The 26,588-nt window shown below is 42.9% G+C and overlaps 2 protein-coding genes across 4 annotated transcripts in view; one reads left to right on the plus strand and one right to left on the minus strand.

Moving 5' to 3' along the window:
* The window catches only part of syn3 (synapsin III), a 185,821-nt gene that overhangs the window by 60,529 nt on the left and 98,704 nt on the right, over positions 1 to 26,588 (minus strand). For all 3 annotated transcript variants that reach the window (XM_071201829.1, XM_034112441.2, XM_071201830.1), the window contains exons 5-6: positions 24,767 to 24,923; positions 23,708 to 23,797 (exon numbers count right to left, since the gene is read on the minus strand). In XM_071201829.1, the coding sequence (XP_071057930.1) occupies positions 23,708 to 23,797; positions 24,767 to 24,923 (247 nt within the window). The remainder of the gene's footprint in view (positions 1 to 23,707; positions 23,798 to 24,766; positions 24,924 to 26,588) is intronic.
* LOC117468368 (metalloproteinase inhibitor 3) lies at positions 4,422 to 23,641 on the plus strand. The gene is made up of 5 exons (XM_034112442.2): positions 4,422 to 4,618; positions 13,102 to 13,184; positions 14,640 to 14,751; positions 16,475 to 16,596; positions 21,310 to 23,641. The coding sequence occupies exons 1-5, from the start codon at positions 4,492 to 4,494 to the stop codon at positions 21,505 to 21,507; spliced, it is 642 nt and encodes a 213-aa protein (XP_033968333.1). The 5' UTR covers positions 4,422 to 4,491; the 3' UTR covers positions 21,508 to 23,641.

Here is a 26,588-nt window from a genome sequence, read left to right on the forward strand (position 1 = left end):
CGCCACCTTTCACTTAATTCCACCCAGTTCAACCGCTTGAGCATTTCTGTGACACTGCTGTCCCATTCATAATCTCCAAAAATGTTTGTACTGATTCCAGGGCATCACTGTCTTTATCAGTGTAGAGGTCCAAGACCGAGCTGGCGTACTCTAGTTTAGAACGTACTAGGGCCACTGAAAGCTGTCTCCTTCAGTTAAATATTTTAATCGACTGACAGCCCTAATAAAAACACAAATGTGCCAAAACACATGAAGAACCATCTTCACAGTGCACTAAAAGCGCTGCACTAACGAAACGCTGCAAGAAGGTACTAACACAACAGAAACAGGGACACTACAAAGGGTTTTATATTTGTGTCGTTTCTTAAAGGTCCCATGTCATGGCCATTTCTACTGGTCATAATTCCATTGAATAGATTTACATTGTTCAATGTTCCAAACTGACATTGGTTTCGGGGAGGTTGTGGCTCAGTGGTGAGTGTGCTGATCTTCGGAACACAGGGGCATAGGTTCGAATCCCGCTGCAGTCAACATTCAGCTGTGTCCTTGGACAAGACACTTCACCCAGAATTGTTCCTGTGGGGATTGCTCACAGTATTGAATGTATGTAAGTCGCTTTGGATAAAAGTGTCTAACAAGTGCCATGTAATGTAATGTTTCTCATCCAGCATCTCTGTATAGTATGTGTATTCACTCTCTGTCCTACACACCTTGTTGGAGCTCCTGCCCCCCCCCCTCCCTATGAGCCCACTGTGCTCTGATTGGTCAGCTCGCCCACTCTGTTCTGATGAATTCACCACCTTTACAGCGGAACATCAGTGATTATGTTACAATGGCGTTTGTTAGCAACCAGTAAGGACAAACAGATGAGAATGCTGCGTGGGGTCTGGGTGCCGTGTTGGAGGGACGTTGCGGGGCTCGCTGCTGCGGACAGTGTGAGCTGGATTAATGGGGTCGTTTCCTGGTTGCTGCGTGGGGTCTGCGAGATACGGCGAAACTCAGCCTGAGCACACACACTCTCAGCCTGGCTGTGAGGCTAAGTTAGTGTGCATGTGTGTGAGGAGCTCCACGGATTGGTTCATTTGGACCTGGGTATGGTTACGTCACCATACTCAGGAAGAAAAAAATGGAAAAATAAAAATGTCCCACGAGACGTTCTGGGGCAGCATAGACAGGTCTTTTCTGTGTTAGAGTTTTACTCGCTACACTGTGTACTTTGAGGGTTTGTGACTCTGCAGACCGTTTACATGCAGAACAAGCTACATAACACAAGGGGACGGGTGATAACCGGAAAAGCATGAAGTGGGACCTTTAAGCTGCAACGCATATCCCCCTAAGGGAGATGTTTTGGGCCATGTTGCACATCTGCACCTGTCGGCCACCATACACACGAAACACTTATTGAGACTAGGGTACTTGAACACATCCAGTCAATGAATGAAAAACCCTTCTTTGGTTAGGTACCATGTATTCTATCTCCCATCAACTTAAGGTTACATTTAGTGTATTTCCCCAAAGGTATTGGGCCACTACAATAACAGCTTTTTAAATATGTCCTTCCTTATTGTCCACCTGTGTGTAGTGACCTTGTTCTTGGCTGACTCAGGGGAAGCCTCATCTATCTCTGGGCTTTGAACCGTCATGTGAGGACGGCTGTGAGGCAGGAACACACTGATCCCACACAGCGTGTAACTGGAACTCTCTATTCAACGGTGCACTCTCTCAGGAGAGCTCATGTACTTGCTCACACTATAAATCATGATTTTAACTTGCTAATTTCCAAGAGATATTTAGTGATGAAGTGCCGCTCTTTGGTTTGCATTTATTTTTAAAGCCACCTTATATCACCTGCCTCGTAAACTTCTGCTTCAGTGTGTGGCTCTCTTTAGGGGGGCTGGCAGGAAGCAGAGGACAGGTCCCGCCTGTTGCTTTCAGGGGACATTGTAGAGAGTACAAACTGGAGCAACTTGAGCTCTTCACCGCAGGAGATAATACCACATATTACAACATTTAATCTGAGGCCATTTAGAATGACATTTAGTTACTTAGAGGACATTAGTTATTGACATTTGACAACAAAACAACTATATCAGAGGTCCAGTCCTCACAGCACAGATGCAGGGTTCACACCAGGTGAGTGACTTCTCCTCATTGTGTGAGCCTACACTCCCCCCCCACCCTCTGAGGGACATACAGTACAGCTAACAGACCAGTCTACCGTCTGTCAACAAGCTCGCCCCCACATGATCACAGAGCATAACAAGGGTTTGGAACTGGGCTATACGCTGGGTGTTATTACGCTCAAACGTAAAGATGGACGTCCCTTTAAAATATATTGATGCATTAATGTTTTCCCTTATTCGGTCTGTTTCCTTCTCTTTGCCCACGTGTTATCTTTAGGATGTATGATAGGAATGCAGGGCTGCTTTACCTCCATGAGTGAAGTCATTTGACATATTACCCACATGAATCACTCCCCTCCCACCGTGACTTCCTGTGATTCTTCCAGTATCCATCGCCTCTTTTGGGCACATCATGTAAATCCACCTGCTACGCATACTGTCCCGCGTCTACCCGAGGAATGTGACCAAACTGTTGGTTAAGACATCAGGCTGGAATCATGTCTGAGCGGCGTTATCAATGTGTAACCCCAGCTGCTCTGTGCTCAGACCTCACTTCTAATGCAACTGGACTTCAATGGTTATGGAGGTTTACACATTTGCTTTGCAGGGCCAAAGGAAATAACCATAGTGCGTGTTTAACTCCTGATGCGAGTCATGGGTGAAGGTGAATGGAAACTGTGAAAGCATTCAGGACTTCCTGTGAATTATTCTGGTCCAAAACAATATATCCTGTTAGTGCCATCACAAGGTGCTGCCTGCAGGGAAACAGCCACAGGTAGCACTGACACATCTTCCTTTGATGGTACTACACATAAAACATACATGAAACAGAAGCTTCCATTGCCTTCACAGCTGTTGTTACTGATTAGTTCTCCGTTGCCTTCCATTGCAGCAGACTGAAGGAGGCGTCAGGAGGAGGGGGCAGGATGACTAGGTGGGTGAGAAGTGAGAAAGATGAACATTTTGTTGATAAAATGAAACAATAAAGCTGCATTTTGTATTCATTTGTATTTTAGTCATAGGGAAAATGTTTCAGCGGCTAATTAAAAAGACATGAGGTATGGCAGCGACAGAGAACTCATCTGGATTTATCTGGAAGTCACATTATAAATGCTGCTTCTTTATTGTGAAGATGTATTATTCATATCTCTCTCTCTCTATCTATCTATCTCTCTATCTATCTATCTATCTATCTATCTATCTACCTATCTCTCTATCTATCTATATATCTCTCTATATATATCTCTATCTCTCTATCTATCTATCTCTCTATATATCTCTCTATCTCTCTATATATCTATCTATCTATCTATCTACCTATCTCTCTATATATCTATCTATCTATCTATCTATCTATCTATCTATCTATCTCTCTATCTATCTCTCTATATATCTCTCTATCTCTCTATATATCTATATATCTATCTCTCTATATATCTCTCTATCTATCTATCTATCTATATATCTCTCTATCTATCTATTTATCTGTCTATCTACCTATCTACCTATCTATCTATCTATCTATCTATCTATCTATCTATCTATCTATCTATCTATCTATCTATCTATCTAGGGACGTGAACAGACATTGTTGGGGGCGGGAGCTCAAGTGAGAAAAAGGGCACTTCCCATAAGAATTTATAAAAAAATGTTTTAAAACAAAAAGTTAAATATAGTTGCACATCTCTGACTTACTGATCAATTTATTTGAATACCCTCACACTCACGCAATTGTTTAATACTCAACAGAATTCTACAAAATAATCAACTAACACAGAGACAATGGTCTTCTTTAGTATTCACTACGCACAAGAGCAAACAACAAACTAGTACAATAGTTATTAAATGAGCAGCCAGGACATTAAGGCAGGATATTACAGGCAAAAGGTATTTTTTTCATGTACTTGTACGTTTTGTTATTTTGTTCTATTTTGTGGCCTATATTTGATATATATATCTTTAAAAAAAATCAATTTTTGTATGCCAACTTAATAATTGTCCATGTGTATTTAAAGTTAGCTCAATCTCAAACAACTAGAATAACTGTCTCCATCTACCTCTCAGCCTCGCATGGTTTGAACATGCTTTAAACCCGTCGGATTATTTAATTTTTCTCTATCATTTGTTGTGTCAGTCTGGGACATCAGACTAAAGTTCCAGTATGTCATCGTGTCTGCTGTCTGATGGCATCACCGGTCGCTGATTGGCTGCCCCGCCCGCGAGCTGCAGAGGTGGGAAGGGGGCGTGTCTGGCTCTCCGCGCGCTATATGTAGAACGCGCGCTGTGCATGATCACACAGAACTCAGAGCAGAGCCGGACATACACACAGCAGGACCACAGTGTTCAGCACACACAGGAAAGATTCAGGATGCGTTCAGGGACCCAGCCGCTGCTCGGCCTGCTGCTGCTGCTCAGCTTGCAGGGGAGCCCGCTCACAGAGGCCTGTTCCTGCGCCATGACGCACCCGCAGGACGCCTTCTGCAGCGCCGACATAGGTGAGTGAGGGTCCGATCCGCTGTCCGGGGGGTCCGCTGTCCGGGGACTGCTGGGGCTCAGCGGGGTGATGTTTGGAAGCATGTGTTAGAATACAAGTGGTCTGACCTGCGGGACTAATAAAGGTATTCTGATCTGTTTACTGGATGAGTATACAGGAAACTTGCTATTAAGATCTACAGTGACATTATTTAACTACCTTTGACTTTGACTTAAATGTTTACACCAGTACTTCTTCTGTTATTTTCAGAACACATTTCTAAAATAATTATTTAATTGTAGTGTTAAAAAGTAACAGTTACTATACTACTAAATACAGTACTGTACATGAGTGTTTTCATGTTTTGGAACTTAAGTACACAATCTAAGTACTTCTTCCACTTCTGTTTAATTGAATAACTCACGTATGCGTTTAGCTTCTAGTCAGTGAATGACTGGTCCGGAGATGTAACTAACAGTGATGGCTGTTAAACGAATGCAATAGTAGCCAAACATTTTCATGGCTTTTTTTCCTAAAAAATGACCCACATTAATGTTGTCATATATATGTTCAAGCTACAGGAAGAAGTGGTTTACATTGTTGATGATAAGTCATGGTAGTTGATTCAGGTAGTGCTTATTTATGAGCATACAGCACTGGCATGTCTGTCAGCCAGTGCACGGTTGTAACTCAGATATGCTCGCCTCTGGTACACAAACAGCCACGAGAAGGGGGGGGGGGGGGTTACATAGCTTGTTTTACTGCCTGGTTATGCGTTCCCTGACTCCCCACAATAATATGAACATGGGATCTGTTTTAGCCTGGCCTCTGTTTTTAGAAGCTCAGGATTATGTGATCTGCAGGGAGGCAGAGTCTTTGGGGGGAGAGTTTCCACAGTGTGGATCAGAGTGTCAGGGGGGATAGGGGTCAGAGGATTTCTTCACATGTGCAAAGACAGAAGCTGGCAGTCTTGTTGAGTGCAGCGGATATTTTGGTTACATATCACTTTAAGAAACACTGACATACTGTATAATCAAGAATAACCTCTCAGTCTAAACTGAACACACACTGCAGGGTGTGTAGTCCATGTGTTTGCCTAGTGTCGTCTTACACGCTACAAGGGAACACACACACACACACACACACACACACACACACACACACACACACACACACACACACACACACACACACACACACACACACACACACACACACACACACACACACACACACACACACACACACACACACACACACACACACACACACACACACGTCATGTTTTAATGATGGTGCACTTACTGCCTGTCACCAATAGAGGTGACACTGCTAATGATACAATAACATGTACTATTGATGTTGTACCACCACTGTTTCCTCTCTTTGTGCTAAGCTAACAGGCTACAGCTTCAAAGTGATATCAGTCTTCTCCTCCAACTCTTGGTGGGAAAAAACCCGTTTGGACTACTCTATTAATGATGACCTTGTATGTTATAGATAGGTGAAATAATAAATAACAACCTCTAACACAGCATATTTCTAAACTCTCCCTTCCCATGAGATCCAACAGCTTGTCTCTACCTAACCTACCTATTCCAATACATACTTCACATAGGCTATAGCGTGGCTTTAAAACACTGTTTCATTGGCTGTGTCCTGTTCACTCAGCACGGTGTACATCATCAGCACACTGCAAGGGTTCCGTGTTCCAAAGGCTCCTCAAATGCAGCCGAGGACACAACCAGAGTGTTTCCCGTTGGTGGAAGTCACTTCTTTTCGATCTGAGGTAGGCGCCGGGAGGTCACATTGATTCTTTGGTGAAGTATCCGTAGAGTCTTGAGAGGGAGGAGGCGCCCGGCTGGAGAGAGTGAGAAAGAAGCCACCACACACACGCATGTGATGCTTTCACAGTCCTGCAGATCTTCAGATAGTTTTGGTGTTGGCATCCGCTGGGACTGACTTCAGTGATCAGCTGTGAGCCCCACAAATCCCATTCCCAACGTCCTGGCTTGGCTTTGAAGGAACCCATCATCTGATATCTATGAGCAGGCGCAGGTGATGGAGGCGAGAGAAGGCTTCACCTCCCATAACATTATATATAAGGACTATCCGCAGATGCTACAATGTACCAATGTCCGCTCAACACTCCGATACATTGTTATGTCCGGTTACTCCAAATATCAGCCTTTAATATAAGGCTCCTCTTTAATCGTCAACTAATACATCCATGAATCAGAGATCCCATAAGAACTGCTACAGAGCCATACCTCTTGTGACTTAGATTGTGGTTGTTTGTTCGCACTTGTTGGACACTTTGTGTATGCATTTAATTAGTTCATTCTTAATTCACAGAATGTGTTGCATTGGCGTTATTGTGTAATGATAAGCAATTAGTAACCTGCATTTCAATTGGATAAGGCTGGCGTGTTACCCTGGCAGTGTTGAGTCTTGCTTTGTCTGTAGCACAGTAAGCTTCAGGTTGTTATTGTATGTCGTCATTCATTATCGCCTGCTATAAACATCGCGCCGCCTGTAGCCGTGTACTGTGCGTTCCTATTGGTCAGCAGACAGAGATGGCAGCTGACGAATATACTTCTGAATCACTGGTTGGATGCTGCAGCAGTCACGGCTTGTTCCTTCATTATTCTGGGTCAAACGTACTTTGTCCTGGACTATAGTATTTAAAATGTCCTTATTTAATATGCCATAAAGTCAACATGTGTTAAAACAGGCATTCAGCATAGAATAGCACTTTTATTCATGTTATCAAATGTCACAAAGTCATCCTTCAATTTTGGTCCATTCTTCAATTTGACGTTATTTATATCACCTGCACTTCCACATGTATCGCAGTCAAGTCCAGATAACAACACGAGTACGGGTCGACATGTTAACGCAGCGAGGGAGACACACGGTTATCCTCACCGTCTGCACCAAAGAAGACAGGCCTGAAGGTTCTCAATCTAACACCTGACGTTCAGTTCAAATCTCTTTCACACTTCTTTAAAGGTTTGGCATTTTGGCAATTGTGTATTGCTTTCATTTCACTTTGATGGTGGTATTTAAGAGGTGTAAATGGCCATGTCCTGCCAATGCCCCAGCTTCCTTCTTTGACGAGGGACTGAGTTGGTTGCTATTGGGCGGTTGGGTTAAAGCAGTCCATTCACAAGGAGATATGAGCAGTGCTTGTTTTCCCAATGCCCTCAAACAGCAAGATTAGAGGCCCGGCAGTGAACTCTGGCCCTGAGATGTAATATGGTTCTGTAAGGACGCTGGTTCCCAAGCACTGGGGCTGACAGAGGCAACCTTTACATGCTCGCACCGCACACCAGGTCAGTTGCTGAGGATTAGGTCGATATGTGAGAAACGGATCCCGCCCTGCCGTGGGTGCTTTGTGCATCGAGCAGCTTTGGACTGATGTGCCGGCGCTCTCCTGGTACCACACCTCCTCCTGCTGCTAATGAGTAGTATTTAGTTAAACCACCACACTTTCTGCCAGCTTTCCCCCAACCCCAAGTACGCAGGTCAACAGGTGACAGACGCTAATGCAGCTGTCATGAGATGCATTATGTCACTGATCACATGTCAGTAGTTTTCCCAAAAGTGAGCTAAGATACGATGAGATATCAGAGGTTCTGGATGATGTGCACGCCTCAGATGTTTGTGCCATGGGCCAGGCGTATCCAATGTCCACTCCGTGCCTCCCTTCACTGATGACCAGCCTCTTGGGGGTCCACTATTTTAAACAGGAGGCCAGCACAGGGGCCATGGACATCAGCCGAGCACACACTACGATACAGCTACTATTGCACCACCATTCAACTTTATTCGCCTTCGTCACTTGTAAAGGGAGCACTGAGTCATTTCGCCGGGAAAGTTCAACAATTATTTCTCACTAGAATGTCAACTTTTATCAACGGTGGCTTGTAACTGAAAAACAGAGTCAGACTCTTACAAATAAAGCTGTAAAACTGATATTCCAAGTATTGATTGAACTAATATGGGATTGTCATTGAGCAGTAAAAAGAGACACATGGCAAGTGAGTGAGTTCCAAAGATAAAAAGAGACGGATATGAAAAGCAGGAACCAAAGGAGCAAAGCATGCTGGGATAACACCAGGCAATCTGTTAGGCTCTTTTGGAACCATGGCTTTGTTGTAATTCAATTTGAATACAATCAAAAATCGATTCAAATGACCTGTTGCTTAGAGCGTTTGTCACCTTGTTAAAACGGGAAGTCGTATCAGAGGCAGTGATGAAAGTGTGTACTTCAGAGGCTGCCTTTGCATTTGACTAACCAGTAAGTAGACCATGCAGGATTTCTGTTTCAGTGTTTATTTTTGAGCGTGGTGGCGTCGTCTTGAGAATTCCTCTTCCTCCCACACTCCTTGGAGCACTTTGTGCATACTAAGCTCAGCGTCACCCGCCCTGCGCCTCTCTGCTTTCTCTTCCTCACACACACACACACACACACACACACACACACACACACACACACACACACACACACACACACACACACACACACACACACCACACACACACACACACACACACACACACACACACACACATGAATGAGTAACCTTATTCTTGTCGAGCCCGCAGTTTGCCACATTGTTCGTAGGCTGAAATGAATGTTGCGCTAAATTACATGCTCACCTTAAGATTTAGCATTCGCAATCACGCTTGTGTAATCCCCTGCTTTAGGCGAGAGATCCTGAGTGAAACATGGGTCTACTTCTTCTTGTTAACTCTCTTATCACGGAAAGCCTCCCACTCTTGGAAATGTGTGTCAGATCCTCTACAGGAAATACAGGCCTGTAATTCTTCACGTTAAGCAAAGTAAGAGGGAGGGAGATGTTTTCATTAAAGTACAGAGAGATGATAGATATATCAAATAGACTATTAAATTCTGAATTATTAGCCATTATTATGTGCAAAATATTAGTACGTAATAAATAGTCTTAATCGTGCCACTGCCAATTATGTAAACCAATATAATGCTACTACTTCAGCTGCTTGATATCATGCCATATTCACCATATTAACCATTACTCGTCGGCGACCAATAGAGGAATAACTGCACTTTGTAAATTGTAAGGCATTTTTGTACGGTGTGTTGCCAAATTATATTTAAAAAAATGTAAAAAAAAAAAATGTAAAAAATATATATAAATATTTTTAAAAAATATATATATATATTTAAAAAAAAAATCCAGGTCGAATGAATTAAAAAAAATGCAACCACTGGATGACAGTGAGCTGTTTAAAAACGCTGGGATTTCCTCTTAACAATCAGTGGTCCGCGGTGTTGATGTCCTGTATTGGCTTAGTACCTTAACTGAGGTTGTACTAAAAAAGTATAACGGCACCAGGTACAATCCACAACTTTTTTTAGAAACATGCTGCATGTCAACATTATCAATCAACAATATTATGAAGCATCTGTCATTACAGCAGGTAGAACTCATCAATGTTTGTTTCCGTGTTTAGAACAAAGTGGGGGTCAGTATGAGGTCACTGACAGTGCGCTGTATATCCTTATGAAGCACGGTATGGAGACAAAAGAACATGTTCAGGTGGAAAAGAAACATTTGGGACGTAGAAACGCTTGTCTGCATAGTATATTCATAGTTTCCAGTTGAACCAGGATGATGTGAGACTAGTTATGGGTTAAATAAACACTCTTAACGTCGACTCTTGACATGAACAGGCAGCTCTGTAATGGGATGTAAAAATAACCTCTGAATTGAGAGGAGGTCAGGGGTCAGTGCAGGGGAATGATACAAGTCCTCTGTCTGGAGCAGCTGAGGCCCTCCACACACCAGCACCAGCTATTACTGGCTGCTGTCCAACAAGAGGGAACCTATCTGGATGCACTCGGGTCAGATACATTGACCCGTGGCCCTTCAGACAGGAACACTCGTTTCTTCTGAGTGTTGCTCTTGAGGTCAGGGCAGAGGAAGAAACTAGGGTTTGGGGTGATGGTTGGAAATAACAGCAGCCGTGTGTTTAAGAGAGGCTTCCTGTTATATGTGCACATTCCTCTGTAAGTGTGTCCTGCTTTCCCTGTAATTGCAGTGGCAAAAGTATGTCAAACTGCATTTGGTACATTTAGCCGGGTCTGTTGGGTTCATATTAAAAACAAGTTGACAGATGAACAGATCAGGTGTTTTCCACCTTGTTCTTGTCCAAGAGCTCAGACATGACTTGTTTGTGCTATTAATTGTTAAGATGACAAAAGGTGAAAAACAATCACCTATATGCTCTTGACAGAATGTTTACATGTGATGGTTGTATGTTGGTAAGGTGTATATTCCAAAGCACCGTTTACCGTTGGGTCCATCCTTGGATTGACGCTCTGTTCACTTGCAGTGCCCGCCATGGGTGGCAAGCGAACAGGTGGCATCCCAATGTGTCACTGTATCCAGGGTTAGGTTACCCTAACCCTGACCCATGTAGTTTGTCCGTGCCCATTAGCTAATGTTTGCATGCTAACAGCCTAAAGCATCCAAGTACTGCCGCACAGAGCCCGGTGTGAAAATGTGCCGTAAAACAACGACGGTGCGGGACACGCCAACCTGAGTAGGGCGCCGCGAATGCCCGACTGCCTCTGACGGCCTCTGACTCCCAACATCGGGGAGGTGTGTCAGGGCCTTAATGCTAATGCTAATGCCAGCAAATACAATGGTGGCTTCACAAAACCTTTCAGAGTTTTAAGGGGCGTGGTTTGCAATTCGCCCAGCCAATCAGAAATTGGAACCTTTTTCCTCCCCAGGAAAGTACCTGCTCTCTAGCAGGGACTATAAAGGGGGTGACAAGGTTCTCATGAACTAAGTTCTAGTTCCAGATCTTTTTGGTGTGAACGCAAGATCCCAGGAACTATCGGAACAAAAAGGGAAAAGTACGGGGAAAGCACTCCGGTGTGAAAGCGCCTATAGACAACTGTAAAATAAATAGCACTGAGCATGCACTTTCATGCATGCTCAGAAACATTCCTCAAACAGAGCAAATGACGTAAAGTAATTACATTTGCTGTATTAATAGTTTTGTATTTACAATGTACAGCTTTGAATGAACTTCAGACATTCCTTAACCTACGGCAAGCCTGTGAACTGATTCCTGTGTATTGAGTACATCTATTCAGCTCATCGATAGCACCTACAGTACAGTGAGCAACACCAGCTAATGCTAGCTTAAAAAGGCAGCACACTAAACTACCCTCATCCACAGCGCGTGCAACAGAAGGCTGACTGCAGTTCACTCAACAGCTACTCACTTCAATAATAATATTACGTTTCTGAAAATCCCATATAGTACCTCTAAATAAAAATGAACCTAAAAGAGTCCTGTATATTTGTATTGGAAAGCTTGTGGATTGCCCACAGTACTCGGATTGGTTTAAAATAAGCTTTACTGGGTGTTTAAATAAACGCTTGGTTCAATCGGTGGTCTTCACGACCAAAATAAGTTGGAGGTCACCACTTTTGGGTGGCCATGCTGTAACTGCTTCCTGTTTGAGTTGTTGTGCCCATTTCCACTTGCCTGGAAGTAGGAGAGTTAAAAAAACACATACCAAACAGAGCACTCCACATGCCTCGTTTTTTCCTCCAGAAAAATAATGAAAGGCTTCTCAATATGTGTGTGAATGTGAGCCCCTAAAGAATGTGTCGAAGACATTCCAGCGGGAGAAGATAACAAACAAGGCGAGTGTTAGTTGTGTCTGCGGCTGGTGGGCGGTGTGCAGCAGGTGAACAGAGACTGACAGCTGACCCGCAGCTCTGCCTAGACTCTATTCACCGGCTCCGAATATCCTTCACTTCTACACTCCCAGCTCCTGGCCTCCCACAATAAGCACCCTTACACCAACATGAGTTAAAGTAAACAAATCAAAGTCCCCACTGAGCAGTTTCACCTCGCCGACGTCAACATGAGGGACCTGCACTCAGATAAGATCTTTTCCAAGCCCTGCTCCCAGAACAGAAGGAAACAGAGGAGACACGCTGCAGCCTTTTACCTCATATGACTGGCGTTGTTCATCCGTAAACAAGCTGATAGGAGTCACAGTTTGCCCTTCATGATCTGAATATTACTACTACACAAACATCTCAAACGTTTGTAAGTGATTGGTACAAGTTCTACCTTTTTAGAAAAGAGTCATCTGGACAATCTTCAACCCCAGCAGTAAGAATGCATCCTTGGTACAGGGACAATGCCTCTTCTTCCTCTAATTCCTGTATCAAATGTCCCCGTAGTTTTTCGCCCAGTGGCCTTCTTTGGCAAACTGCAGCAATGCCTACACTCAGATACACGGATTGACTGTGGGGCCAGCCGGCCCTGAAATGGTATTTATAATGGGACTGCTAAGGCCTCCTACTGGCCGAGGCCGTGCTCTTTGATGAATTCGATAGGAAGGCTCATCGTTACATGTTGGAGGAATGTGACAGTTTGTCCAGTTCAGTTCAAAGTCATTGACCTGTCTCTCTCCTCTCTTCACAGTGATTCGAGCTAAAGTGGTGGGCAAGAAGCTCCTGAGAGATGGACATTTTGGAACAATGCGCTACACGGTCAAGCAGATGAAGGTGAGTGGTCTGTGCTGATAAACCTCACACTGAAAACTGTCTGCTTTAAAGGAACACTAGGACGTTTTGGCAAACACACCTGCCCCCTTGCTTGCCACGAATAACTTGAGGAGACTGATACCAGTTTCACGTATGCTCGTTAAACATGAGCCAGTGTTGTTAGCGTGTCATGTTAGCCTAGCATACCTAAAGACCAGAAGGAGGGGAAGCAGTCTTGCTGGCTTTGTTCAGGGGAGTAACAAGAAATCATGCTTCTAGTCTTTAGACGAGCCGGAGACTTCTATCAATTCTTGAACTTGGCAACATAGTCAGTTAAATGCACTTCCTATTAAACTAGGCCGTAGAGAACATTTGATCATTTCTGCTTGTAACCACTCGGCGATAACACTATTGACTTGAACTAAACAAGCTATATTTCTTCCATGTAACAACACTCCCCTATGTAAAAGCCCAGGCGCGTCCAATGCCATACACTGGCTTTAGAAAGACGTTCTGTCCGCCCCCTCAGCCGCTGTGTGATCGCTGAAAAGCAGCTTGGGATACTTAGTGGGAAAGCCCGCACTTCACTTCCTCTGTATTCTTACATAACGCTGCATATTTCTGACAGATGCTCACATTGGCCTGCTGCTCAGACAGGAGCCAGGCCGGAGGATTAGCAGTTTACAGGCATTACAGCTGCACCAAACTGCTCGAGCTGTGCACTGCGTCGCTGCAATCCCAGCTCGTACAAAAGCATTAAGTGGCCTCTTGTTGGTGAAGCACACCAATCATCACTGTGAGGATTATCCTCACGAATTAAACGTGACCTTTGCACCTCTTGGGTATTTATTTGTATTACAGTCTGCTGGTTTATACTGCAAACAGAGGTTTGTCAACAAATCCTATGAAACTAATCGCCCTAAGCCTGAACCCTCTACAGTTGGAGCTTTAGTAACAGTTTGTTCTGCTTTTCTGGGAGCGACGCGTCTAAACAAGGACTTCCTGTTGTTCCCGGGCAAATACATGACACTGAAGGAAACATAACAGGTCTCAGATTGAGCGCTGACGACTGACTCTGCATACCTGGGGTGAATAGAAGGAGCTGAGGTTCCCACTTTCACAATGCCCTTGCAGAAGCAGCATCAAAGTCAAAGCATTACACAGCATAATCATGTTATCTATGATTAGGTTAAGGGCGGAGCCTAATACTCCTCATCCCAGGAGGCACTCCTTAAGGAATGTCATCTGATAAAGCCCCTGTACTGGTTTCATTCCTGATTGTTATATATATGAGCGCAGGGGGGGGTGTAGTGCCAGGGGGGGGTGTAGTGCCAGGGGGGGTGTAGTGCCAGGGGGGGGGGTGTAGTGCCAGGGGGGAGTGTAGTGCCAGGGGGGGGTGTAGTGCCAGGGTGAAGGGTACATCATTGCACTTTTAGTTCCGGTTTTAACGTCAACTTTGTTTTTCGTGTCTTGCAGATGTACAAAGGATTTGAAAAGGTCCAGCACGTGCAGCACATCTACACAGACGCCTCGGAGGGTCTGTGCGGAGTGAAGTTTGACATCAACAAGTACCAGTACCTGATCACAGGTGAGCTGAGCGACGGACACCATGTCAAGAGTCAATGTTGGAAGGGAGATCATTTCAAATTGCATTATGGGAAATGATGGATCCAGTGTTTGGAGCTTTACCTATGGTCCGAAGTAAATCAAATGCTGTGCCCGGCTTCACCTGCTTTCCTTCATACAGCTAGCAGGGAGAGACTTCCATTGTAGTCTGATTGAATTGAAGTCTATCAGAAAAGAAGGCTACTTCAAACTTAATTTGTTACCTGCCTATGGTCTCAATCTTTAGTATCAAAGTCGTCTTCAACACAACACAATAATGACTGTGTAGGTTTAAGTCCCTTTGAGGGTAAAATAGATGAGAAAAAGCAGTGTCACACTATTTTCTAAAGTGTTCAGTTGTACTTATGTTTGAAAATACAAGATAGTACTGACTTTCTTATCGCAAGTCCCCTAAAAGTCCGTTTATAGGAATATGGTCAACAGTTCTGAGAAAAGCTTATTAAGTACAAAATAAATATTTTCCCACAGATGTGTTTATTTAAATTGATGATTCATATTTGTATTGAATTCAAATGAAATATGAATGAAAACCTTTGTGTCAGGTGATTGCTGTTGTTCAGATGCATTCCAGAGTCTTTCCCACAGCACGCCTGTCCTCCCCAAATGGCTTGTGACACAATCTTTCCCACTATTTATAACCTACTTTTTGGCACTGTTAAGGCCGGCAAAGCTGGGGCCCTTTAAAAAAAAAAAAAATCCTTTAACTTCTCTGGCCAGGCACGGCAGCAAGCGTTTCCTCTCTTAGAACTTGTAATTAACAGCTAGCAGGAAGCGACTGGCGTTTTCCAGCACACGCTTTTATGAGTTGCTATTTCCAACAGAGGTGCAGTTTACTTTGGACCCTGCGGTGCTTGACGTATCACTGTCGCTAAGTCCCGACCTGTAAATAAAGTAGCTGCACCCCATAGTGCATGTGAAGGAGACGGCGTTGCCAGGCAGCGAGGGCTATGTTTACCCAGCCCGGGTGCGAGTGACATCACTGACGTCTTTCGCTGCTCTCAAGGCGTCTATATTAAGTGCCTGCATACGATCACGACTGCATAACAGCCAATTTAAAGGGCCTGGCTCTCCTTTGATGGAGCCTGAGTGCTCCGGCCCTGATTAGTATTTTCAGAGCATGTCACACACTCAACACAATGTAATACGCCTGCAAGTGACTCCAGTAATCCCAGTGCAGGGATTCACTGGTTCGGGGGGTGCACATACTTGTGAGCTCTCAAATTCCCACGTGGTGACAACACAGTGAAGGAGACATAAGTGACCAATCCTGATGTTCTGAGCACCCGGCGCCGTGCACCTGTCCAAAGGGCCGGTAAGCTGCAAACGGTGCAGCGCTAAGAATAGAAGTCTGCTGACCTTTTGATACTCAGAAATAGGGGTGTTGGTTTAATGCCGGCTTACTGTGTCAGATTGTCTTACTGTAGATAAACAAGTTGGATTGCTTGAGCAGTATGTTTATATTATCTTGTGTTACAGACAGAGGATTATGAAGTTAGGCGAATAACACAATGAGATGCCAGCAATATGATACCAACGTTGATTGAATGAGTGCAAATGAGATGAGATTAATAACGTTTATTCAAGCTTCGAAATCTGGTCGGATGGTTTTCCACTTTAATCCAAACTGAAATATCTTATTTGTTGCATCATGAAATCACCAATTCCCTCCATCTGTTCCTCCTCAGGCCGAGTGTACGATGGAAAGGTCTACACAGGGCTGTGCAACTTCAACGAGCGGTGGGAGCGCCTCTCATTGGCCCAGAAGAAAGGCATCAACCACCGCTATCAGCTGGGGTGCAACTGCAGGGTGAGTGGAGAGCAGCAACCTCACCAGCAAAGGACACACAAGATGAGGGAAGAGGAGGCAGGAGGAACATGTACTGCTCCTACATGTCAAATTAAAAACTGGGTTGATCTACGAAGCCCAAAACAGTGACTGAAGTACCACCATGTGAAGGGTCAAACATGTCAGGCTCATTATCAGCTACATTGCAACAATCATTTACTTCTACTTAAAACGACCTTCATGTCGACATGGCTGTTGTTACTGCGACTAAGTTATGAACCAACATTCCACATCATAGATTCTTAGAAACGTAAAAAGAGAGAAAACTAGTTTTTTCAAAATCACTGGAAGTAATTAAATAACAGCTCTGGGATCAGCTGTAATGGTACCGTAGCCTGTCGCTGTGCAGCTGCCAACCCGCCGCGGAGTCCTACTGTACGGCCCCGTCCTGGACATCTGCTCACACCATCCACCCCTATCAGTATAAGTGGATTAGGAGAGAGACCTATTTGTTCCCAGTTGAGCCTGTGAACTGTGCTCAGCGCGTACATGGCAGCAGCCCAGAGGCATCCAGAGAACGCCTTGGATCAGCTGACGCTTCAGTCAGGAAGCACAGGCAGGCGTAAACATCATCACACTTATGAAACGCGCTCTGCATTCCTCCACAAATGCTGATTTACTGCACTGGAAGGCAGGAAGTGTGGCGTACCGGTTAGAGCATTATTCTCCACACTCCGCTGAGGACACTCTCTCGGGGTGAATAACAAAAACACCCAGAATGGGAAAAGTGCCCTCTATCTTGCTAATTGAATGTACTCATTCAGATTCATTAAGTGCAGCGACATGCAGTCATTAAACAACACGTTCCGTTCATCACCTCTTTGAGTAGACACGTGACTCTTCCTGTCTATTCACGCTGTATATTCAACCGTGAAGCTGCTTTTTGTGCGAGCACCTGGAGGTGTGACGCATGAAAGGCGCTCAGTAAGATCTAATTGAGTCATTACCAAACTACGAATACATCACTGCTTCACGAAGATGGCTGACATTCGTTCACATTTCACAGCACAAAGCCATGAATATGCCAGGGCACGCTTACGGTACGTCCACACAGCAGCTTCAGAAGAATCTTCCACCGCTTCCAACGCTTCTCTGCCCGTTGACTTTGAATGGGGATGACGTCACTTTGCCTCGCTTTTCGCCGAACTGCATTGTGGGGGAGCGAAGCGAAGATTTCCAGGATGTCCAGGATCTCCAGGATTCAAAAGTTGAGCAATGTTCAACTTTTGAAGCTGAGCTGAAAGCGCCAGCCAATCGAACACATGTATGCAAATCTGACAGTAGAAGCGCTAGCCAATCAAACCGCGTGTAAGCAGGGAGAACCAGACCGCAGTTCATTTCCTCATATTCCAAACGAGAAGTTACGGTAGCAAATCACCCGGTTCTTTACGACCAGAACTATTAACGGGATACAAACCGGAGGAACCGGGCATGGAGGGAGGTGGCCGAGACAGGGGGTGAAGCTGGTAGGTTTTCGCCTGTTTGGGGAGTTTATATATATATATATATATATATATTGCTCGCATTAAATCCCCGGGGTTTTTTGCTTTGTATGTCGGGGGCGGGAGATTCATGTGATTGGTTGTTGGTCGCATTGCTCGCAAAAAATCCCCAAGCTGTCAGACACACCCAGCTCCAAGATTTTTGAAAAGCTGCTGTGTGGACGTACCGTTACTGGTTTTTTAGTTTTTTAAAGAGCTGCCTTTTTACAGCTCATCTATTAATGTGCTGCAGCAAATGACTGAAAGGAAAAGAGCAATGATAGGACTACATGTTCTGGATGCTACACCCTGTGGCCGTGTCTCAATTCAGGGGCTGCACCCTTTGGAGGCTGCATTTGTAGACCGCATACGTCACTTCCGCCGCAAGAAAGAAAGAAATTCAACCGAAATTAAAATAGTAATTGTTAAAAATGTAACCATTATTTACAACATGTGTACATAAGCAGTGGGATACTAGGATATCTCTAGGTCATTACACTGTCTTCAGTTTAATTTTATTAATACAAAAAATAGGTCATAGAAACTGTTTAATTGTGTATTTCAGCAGAGCGGGGGGGTCACGGTGCTGCTGGACCTGGAGGTGCTGACCTGGGGTCAGTGGGACATCATCTGGGCTGGTTTAGGGGAAGAAGGACAATAAACTGTTATGATCACAGCTATTAAGATTAGAACACTAATATTGTTAAGAATCAATCTATACAACATGCTTTTGTTCATTTAAAAAAACATTGTTTTATTAGTACAGAAAAATGAAGACTTATTTTAAATATGAAATAATATGATTAAATTACATCAGCTATATATCATTTACTTGATTACTAATGTAACATTACTGGGGCTAAAGGAACAGTCTTATTTACCTGGCCATGGTCCTCTTTATTTCATCGCCGTCGGTGATCTCCAAAAAATGGTTAAAGGTAAAAGTAAAGTTTCTGGATCCTTTTCAGCTGAGTCAGCTTGTAAGCTAATTTGCTAGCAGGCTGCTGGAGCAGCGCAACCGAACAGCGCGTATCACGTGACGTAAATACGAAGTGCTCCATAGGCTAGAACCAAGCCCGCCTTAACCTGCCATCAGGCCCTGGGGCTGATTGTTTTTGTTTTGTAGGCCCCCTATTTAAACAACAAATCAAAGTCATGTATAGCCTCGGCAGGCTCTGTGATCGCTTCCCTCATGTATTTGTCCGGTTGCCGTTGGCTCCCCTCCACGTAGCAAGTCCTCGTCGTCCTCTCCTCCAACATCCCTCCTGTCTGTTTTTCCTCTCCCGCTACTCCATCGCTATCAGAACCAGACGGCCTACTTGGCTCCGAGGCCCCGCGGCCGGCACCGCTGCCGCTCGGTACAGAACTAATCTGTCCTTCCTCCTCATCCTGGCCTACAGGTTTAAGATAACCTGTAAGCTTCGGCATTTTTTGTAATAGCTGCTTGTCTCGAAACTCCGTTTCCCTCAACAATTTCCTTTTGCCACTCTCAAACTTTTTCTTCTTCGACATTTTCTCCTAAACAACCTTCATCTGTCACTCAATCACTCGCAATTTGAATAAGTCACATGTGAAACATATTCTCATTCTGATTGGCTGTTAAGTGGTGCCCACTGACTGTTACATCATTTTTGAGAAAAATCTCTGGAATCCATCTATCTGATTGATTAGCGCAGCAAATGATCAAAATAGTATGGAGGGAAGATATTTTCGTTTGGATTACTGGTCTGGGGGAAGTGTGTGTGTGTGTGTGTGTGTGTGTGTGTGTGTGTGTGTGTGTGTGTGTGTGTGTGTGTGTGTGTGTGTGTGTGTGTGTGTGTGTGTGTGTGTGTGTGTGTGTGTGTGTGTGTGTGTGTGTGTGTGTGTGTGTGTGTGTGTGTGTGTGTGTGTGTGTGTGTGTGTGTGTGTGTGTGTGTGTGTGTGTGTGTGTGTGTGTGTGTGTGTGTGTGTGTGTGTGTGTGTGTTTTATGCTTGATTCTCTCCAAAACTGTCATTCAGATGACTTTTGGAGAGAATTAAGCATACAATTAAGCATAAAACACACACACAGTGTGACAAGTTTAATATTCTGAAAGCCAAGGCTTTGTTTATTTGAAACCAGATGAAAACAAACTGTAACGGACCCTGCTGTGTTATCTATGATTACTATACGCCTTACATTCATAATTTCAGCGGAGGGAGGGGAACAGCAGAGTGGCGAGGGAGAGCTGTCTTCTTCCCTTTACGAGCTTCAAAAATGTATTTATCGTAGGATTTCGGAAATACAAGTTTCATATTCTGAAAGCCAAGACTTTGTTTATTTAAAAAAATATTTGAATTCTTTTTTTTTGTATTGGCTCATGATAGGCCCCCAATCTCCATAGGCCCGTCAGCCCGTGCATTAAGGCGGCCCTGGCTAGAACGTCTCATTTCGTAGGCTGCTCGGTCCAGCCTACCTGGTTTACATGGGCTGGGTCCTCCGTGGACCGCGTAGTCTGCGTACTCCAAAGGGTGCAGCCCCTGAATTGAGACATGGCCTCTGAATATGTTACACTTTTATATTTCAACCGAATCATATACTCAATTACTTCCTTCCAGGCTCATACGTCATACTGTTGTCGACAAGTTATATGCTACTACCAATTATTGGTAGCTTTAACATGTTACTTAGTTCAATAGTTAAGCAGGAATGTCCTTTTTTTGTAAAAGTATTCTTATTCTCTTTCTTGGCAAGATTTAGAACAATTTATTGAAACCACTCTCAAATCTGTATGCTAAATTTGAGTCATGATACCATTAGCTTACGTTAGCATTAGCCATCAGGCAGTAGTAAACAGCTAGCTAAGTTCTATCCAACACTTAAAAATGACAACAACGAGCACATGTGTGAAACAAACAAAATACAACTCAGTATGTTAGTCTAGAGGTGATAAATGTGATTTTTTGTAAAATGGAGCGACCTTCTGCTTCTTCATGTTTCCATTCTTTATGCTAGCTAAGCTAACTGCCTGGTGGCTCTAGCTTAATCTTTAGTGTAAATATAACTTAACTTCAGATTATTTTAAGAATTAAGCATTATTGAGACATACCAAAAAAGAAATGAGCAAGAGTTTTTGATTCAAAACATATTACAGTCAGGTAAGGTATATAACTGTAGTCACCTTTGGTTTCCTGCTTCATGGCTACATCCTTGCTTTTGCTTATGTTCCTGTAGATTAAGCCCTGCCACTACCTGCCCTGCTTCGTGACCTCTAAGAACGAGTGCCTATGGACAGACATGCTGTCCCACTTCGGCTATCCGGGCTACCAGTCCCGGCACTATGCCTGCATCCAGCAGAAGGAGGGCTACTGCAGCTGGTACCGGGGCATGACTTCACGCGACAAAACCGCAATCAACGCCACTGACCCCTGAACCCTGACCCCAATGCACCCTGTCCAAACCACTGACTCCCTGACTCCGACCAATCCCAGGTGACAGCCTCTTTTAAAGGGGCAAAAAAGAGAAAAGAGTAAATCCATTGCAGTGCCTGTTTTGTAGCACTTCTGACAGAAAACGATACCTTTTTTGTTGTGCACATCGCCCTGTTGAACTATCAACTTTCCAAACACAAATCGAACTGTCCTTGAAAGTGATCAACCTTTATTGGATCCTCAGGATTAAACGACAAGCAGTGACACGTACACAATTTGAAGTTTCAATACCAATAGCATTGATGTTAATCGGTGAGCTGTGTTAGCCTTCTGCTAACCTGGTAGCCAATGATCACTATGTCAAATGACATTGTTGCTACTTGCTACAGTTAGATGGACGGTGTTCCACACATCCAACTCTGTAGATGGAGTGCCAATGTAAGGTATGACCTCTGAATGTTATACCTCTTATTTCGTCCTCAAATTAATGCATTTTCTTTGAAAATTGTATTGTTTTACAGTGAAGTATACATGTATCAATTATGTTCAGTGTTAACTGTAACATGTGTCTTTAAGGATTATAGAATCTCTGCTGACCTGAATGTTTGGAATGTAACTCATTTTGCAGTTATATCACAAACAACCCTGTACTGTTGAGCACTGTTGAATATCAGAGCGACGCTAAAATAAATGCTCTGTTATAGTGCCAACGCAGAGAGATGCTCACTTCTGGCCGAGATGGTGATATTTTATTTTTTGCTGTATATAACATAAGCTACAGAAATGAACTATAAACGCATCTGAAACCTGTATAATTCATTTATTTATATGTTTATTAGATTACACAGAAATGATGTGATATCATCTGCATAAAAAGAAACAAATATATAATAACTGATCAAAACTACATTGTGACAGCCATCGCAGCCCCCCCAGAATGAGGGACCAGGCTATAGTCTGGTACTCACGGTACTCCTGTCTGTTAGCTCGATCTAAGAGTGGTACTCCTCTTCCAATGAAAGCCAAGTTCAGAGATATTTTGTATGTGTATATTCAATCTTTTGTATTTAACTATTTCAAATTGACATTATATATATATAAATGATAGTAACAATGTTGTCACGACATTTATTTTTTTCACCTGTTTTTTCCCAGTGCCGTACCTTCAATCCATTCCATTAACAGACACAGATTTTTCACAGCCCTTCATCACTAACACAAAGTATTACATCGCTAATGCACTGTGGCTTTGACCAAGTTTTCAAAAGCGTTTTTTTTCTAAATGTTGGGAAATATGCTTTTTCGCTTTTCTGATTCAAGTGAAATGAGTTTAGCTTAGTCATAAGCTAAACTAGCCATCTCGTTGGAGCTGGAGGTTCATGTTTCACACACCTTAGAAGCTTATAGAAGTGTGCATCTTCCAGAAACAAAGTAAAATGCCAATTTCCTAAAATGTAAAAACTTTGTATTTATTTATCCATCTCCATTCCAAAAATGTGTCTTTCATGTGAAACAGTATTTAAACCACCTCTGGGAACTAAAGCTAAGGTTGGATCACATCAGAGGAGGAAGATTGTATCTGGAACTAAAGTCAAATATTGACACGTTTCTCTAAATTATTAAAAAGACAACCCTAAATCTATCTTATTTTTGTAACTTTCTCTTGCTCAAAGTTTTCTACACAGAACTGCTGAATACTTTTCCTTCCGTCTGCCTCCTCTCCTTGATGACTCTTTGGCTTGAGTACGCAACATTACACCGAGTCCGGATTACGTGTCATTTAGTTTTAAGACATTACAACAGAAGTTAATAATTACTGACCTTCGAGTCGCGTATCAGTAGAGATTTTATTTTGTACAAAACATGTCCTTTCTGTCTTTGTATGTGTTGACAAAGCTCTTTCTCCAGCTGTGGCGTTTCTGTGTCACTTTTTCTGTGGTTCATGTTTGTGTAAATGTACTGTCTGCTTAACACAGAAACACTTGGTCAAGTTTAAAAAAGAATCCAATCAAGGACGCTGTGTACAGTCTGATTCCTGAAGTGTGTGTGAGGGGAGTTCCTTGTAGGGGTTATAGAAGTGTTTGACTTAATTTCTGTGTTTTATATTTTTATAATAAAGATTTAATGAAAATCTGTCTCCAGGAGGTTTATGGTGATTTATGTGTGTTGTGTGGATGAAGAGTGATATCTGAGGCCCTCACCATCTGTGCGTGGTTGGGGTAGAAGGTTTGTTCATTCAGGGGGAACTTCTCAGGGCCGAGAGAGTGGTAGAGCTTTATCATCTGAGAAAACTGAAGAGCAAAAAGAAAAGACAGTTACTGTAGAAGTCTTCATTAAAGCAGCTGTTGGTTACAATGACAGTGAGGATAGCTTGGTTTAAGTAAACACATTCTAAACCCACCAGTAGATGTTGATACATTATTGCTGTATGAATGATTGGTCTCAAACCTGGGAACACTGATATTTGTAACAAATAAAGTTTTCTTTGAGGCTAGCAAAGTCTTTGAGATTCATGTAAGCCTGATTTATTCACAGAGCAGACACATCTGTCAAATCCCAAATATAATAATAAGACGTGTATCTTGCTCGAGAACGATGTTTACCAAAGTGGCTTATCATATTCATTAATTATGGATTTGTTATGTCTCTCCACATATAAAATATCTGTGTAAGCAAGACATATTAAAACTAGAAGAAAAAAGCAAAGAATATCAGTATCACTTTAGTGAAAACTGTTATAAATGCAGCTACAGCTGATGACAGTCGAGGTGTATGGTACAGTCCGACCTTTTTGTTTGTCTTTATGTTTTAGTGCTCTAAAGTTCCATAGGGCCTTTTTTATCTATCCTGCCCAATATTATAACTGACTTGATGGATGCCCTTGCTGTCTGTTGTGGCTTCCAATGTGGCTAAACTAATTTGGGAAAACAAGAACAGAGTGATTTATTAGTAAATGATCATTCAAAAAGTATAAAAGGTCATTATCTATGGAGAGCAATTACCACGTCCCTACCATTAACACTGAGCAGAGAAACGAGACCATCTAAAAACGTATAGAATGCTTCGTTGGAAACAGGTGTAAACATGTGGTAAATGAGCTCCGACATGTAAAGGTCATTCTTTTACACAGGGTGGTTCATACTCCTGCACAGTACAGAGGAAGTCAGAATGTGTGGAGGCTCGCTGCACCGACTCCAGAGACGGCCCTTCAGCTCCCTTTAAAAGCCTTCATGAATCAGGGTTAAAGTAGAGCAGCTTACCACCCAGGGCTTGCTGCAGAAGTTGTAGATGGAGAAGAGGGAGTTGCTACTCGGGACGCCGCCGAAATGCAAACCAATCACGAGGTTCCTGAAGTCCTCACCTGGGACCATGCTGTAGGCGTGCTGGCGAATCAGGACGAAGTCTGGCTTGAAGGACCTGCAACAAGACCGACATGGAAATGAAACCATCAGATGGTGGAGTTTGGCAGGGTGGAGGTTATCAATCTGCAAGGCCCTGAGAGCGTAATCTCATTTTGAATAAGCCCTCCAATGGAAGTGCGTGTTTGACCTTGGGATAATGTCCGCGGAGGGCTTTTTTATGTGCTACAAACAGGGGCGCCGTTTGCCGACAGGGACCCAGAGGGTCTTACAGCTCAACTGGCTACAAAGCATATCATAGTTTCTGCTTGTCCAATGTGAGAGTCTCAGGACAGAGGGTGTCCTATTCGTATTCATATTCTGTATAAAATAACAAATGTAAATGTGTGATATTGGATAATAACTAAACTTTGATTGATTGATATCAGGTATCAGTATTCAACGATATTGTCAAGCATTTCTGACCTAAGTATTCCAATAGCAGTCTCAGAAAACAGAATTCCGAGATCCATATCCAAGAACAAATGTTACGGGGTAGACCTTTCCATGGCTTTAGCGTAACGTTACAGAAACACAACGGTGAAACGCACTGTTTTGAAAATGTTTCTCCAAAACACATGGGTTTAGATTAGACACACGCTTAAATCACGGCCTGTTCCATCCATTTACCCTCAGCGAGGAGGCCAACATGTTGGTCATCGGTACGGTTCTGCTCCAGTCAGACTAATTTACACATTCAAAGATCATACTAGTCACATCCTAGCCATTTTAATGCAGAAAGGAACTTTAATGTGTTATATTGTAAAATGAAAGGATAGGATAAAATAAAACAACATCATTCAATAGCACTAGATTTTTTTCTAGCGCTGTGGATGTATTATTGAATAGATTGCCATGATATTTGGAGCAGAATTTGTTTAAATATTTTTAGTGATCCTCTGACTTTGCATCATATCTGTGTATCATACTAAGAACATTCTTGAAGAAAATATACTCTTTATAACAGTCTATTTCTCCCTTACCTTTAATACTGCTCCGAAATATGGGGAAACACGTACTCAACAAATCTACAAAAAATAATAACATCCCAAAAAAAAGTATTACGAATAGTCTGTGGTGTTGGTAAATATGAACACACAACTCCCATATTTAAAAAAACTAAATGTATTAAAATGTGTTGAGATAGTACAGCTTAAAACAGTACGGATTATGCACAACATTTTCCATAACAAAATGCCTAATAACATTCAAAAGCAGTTCCAAACCACAGCGTGAACATATGAATGTAAAAAAGTCACTTGAACATAAGTGTTCACAATGTTTATATGCAATTATGCATATATTATTATTATTATTCATATGCCAAGTGCATGTGTACCTATGTATATATAGTATTTTAATTTCCAAAAAAAGATAGTTGAAACTGCTATTGACATGTGCAGAAAATGACCCTATATCTAGTTTTCGTATATATATATATATATATATATATATATGCATTTATTGTTTTCCTGTCCTAACTTTTATTAAATTTGTTCTCCTGTTTTCTTTATTTCTTTGTACTCCTTCATTTCTATACGTTTTTGACGCAATAATGCCGCTGTATTAGGATGATGCACGGGAGGGCTACTTTCCACAAGCTATGCTTCAGCCCTCCTGCTTCTACTAATTGTGTTCCTCTTTGTGTGTATGAATTAAACTTTTTTTGTTTTTCGGATGAATA

This window comes from Pseudochaenichthys georgianus, chromosome 23, assembly GCF_902827115.2.
Source record: "Pseudochaenichthys georgianus chromosome 23, fPseGeo1.2, whole genome shotgun sequence".
Taxonomy (NCBI): Eukaryota; Metazoa; Chordata; class Actinopteri; order Perciformes; family Channichthyidae; genus Pseudochaenichthys; species Pseudochaenichthys georgianus.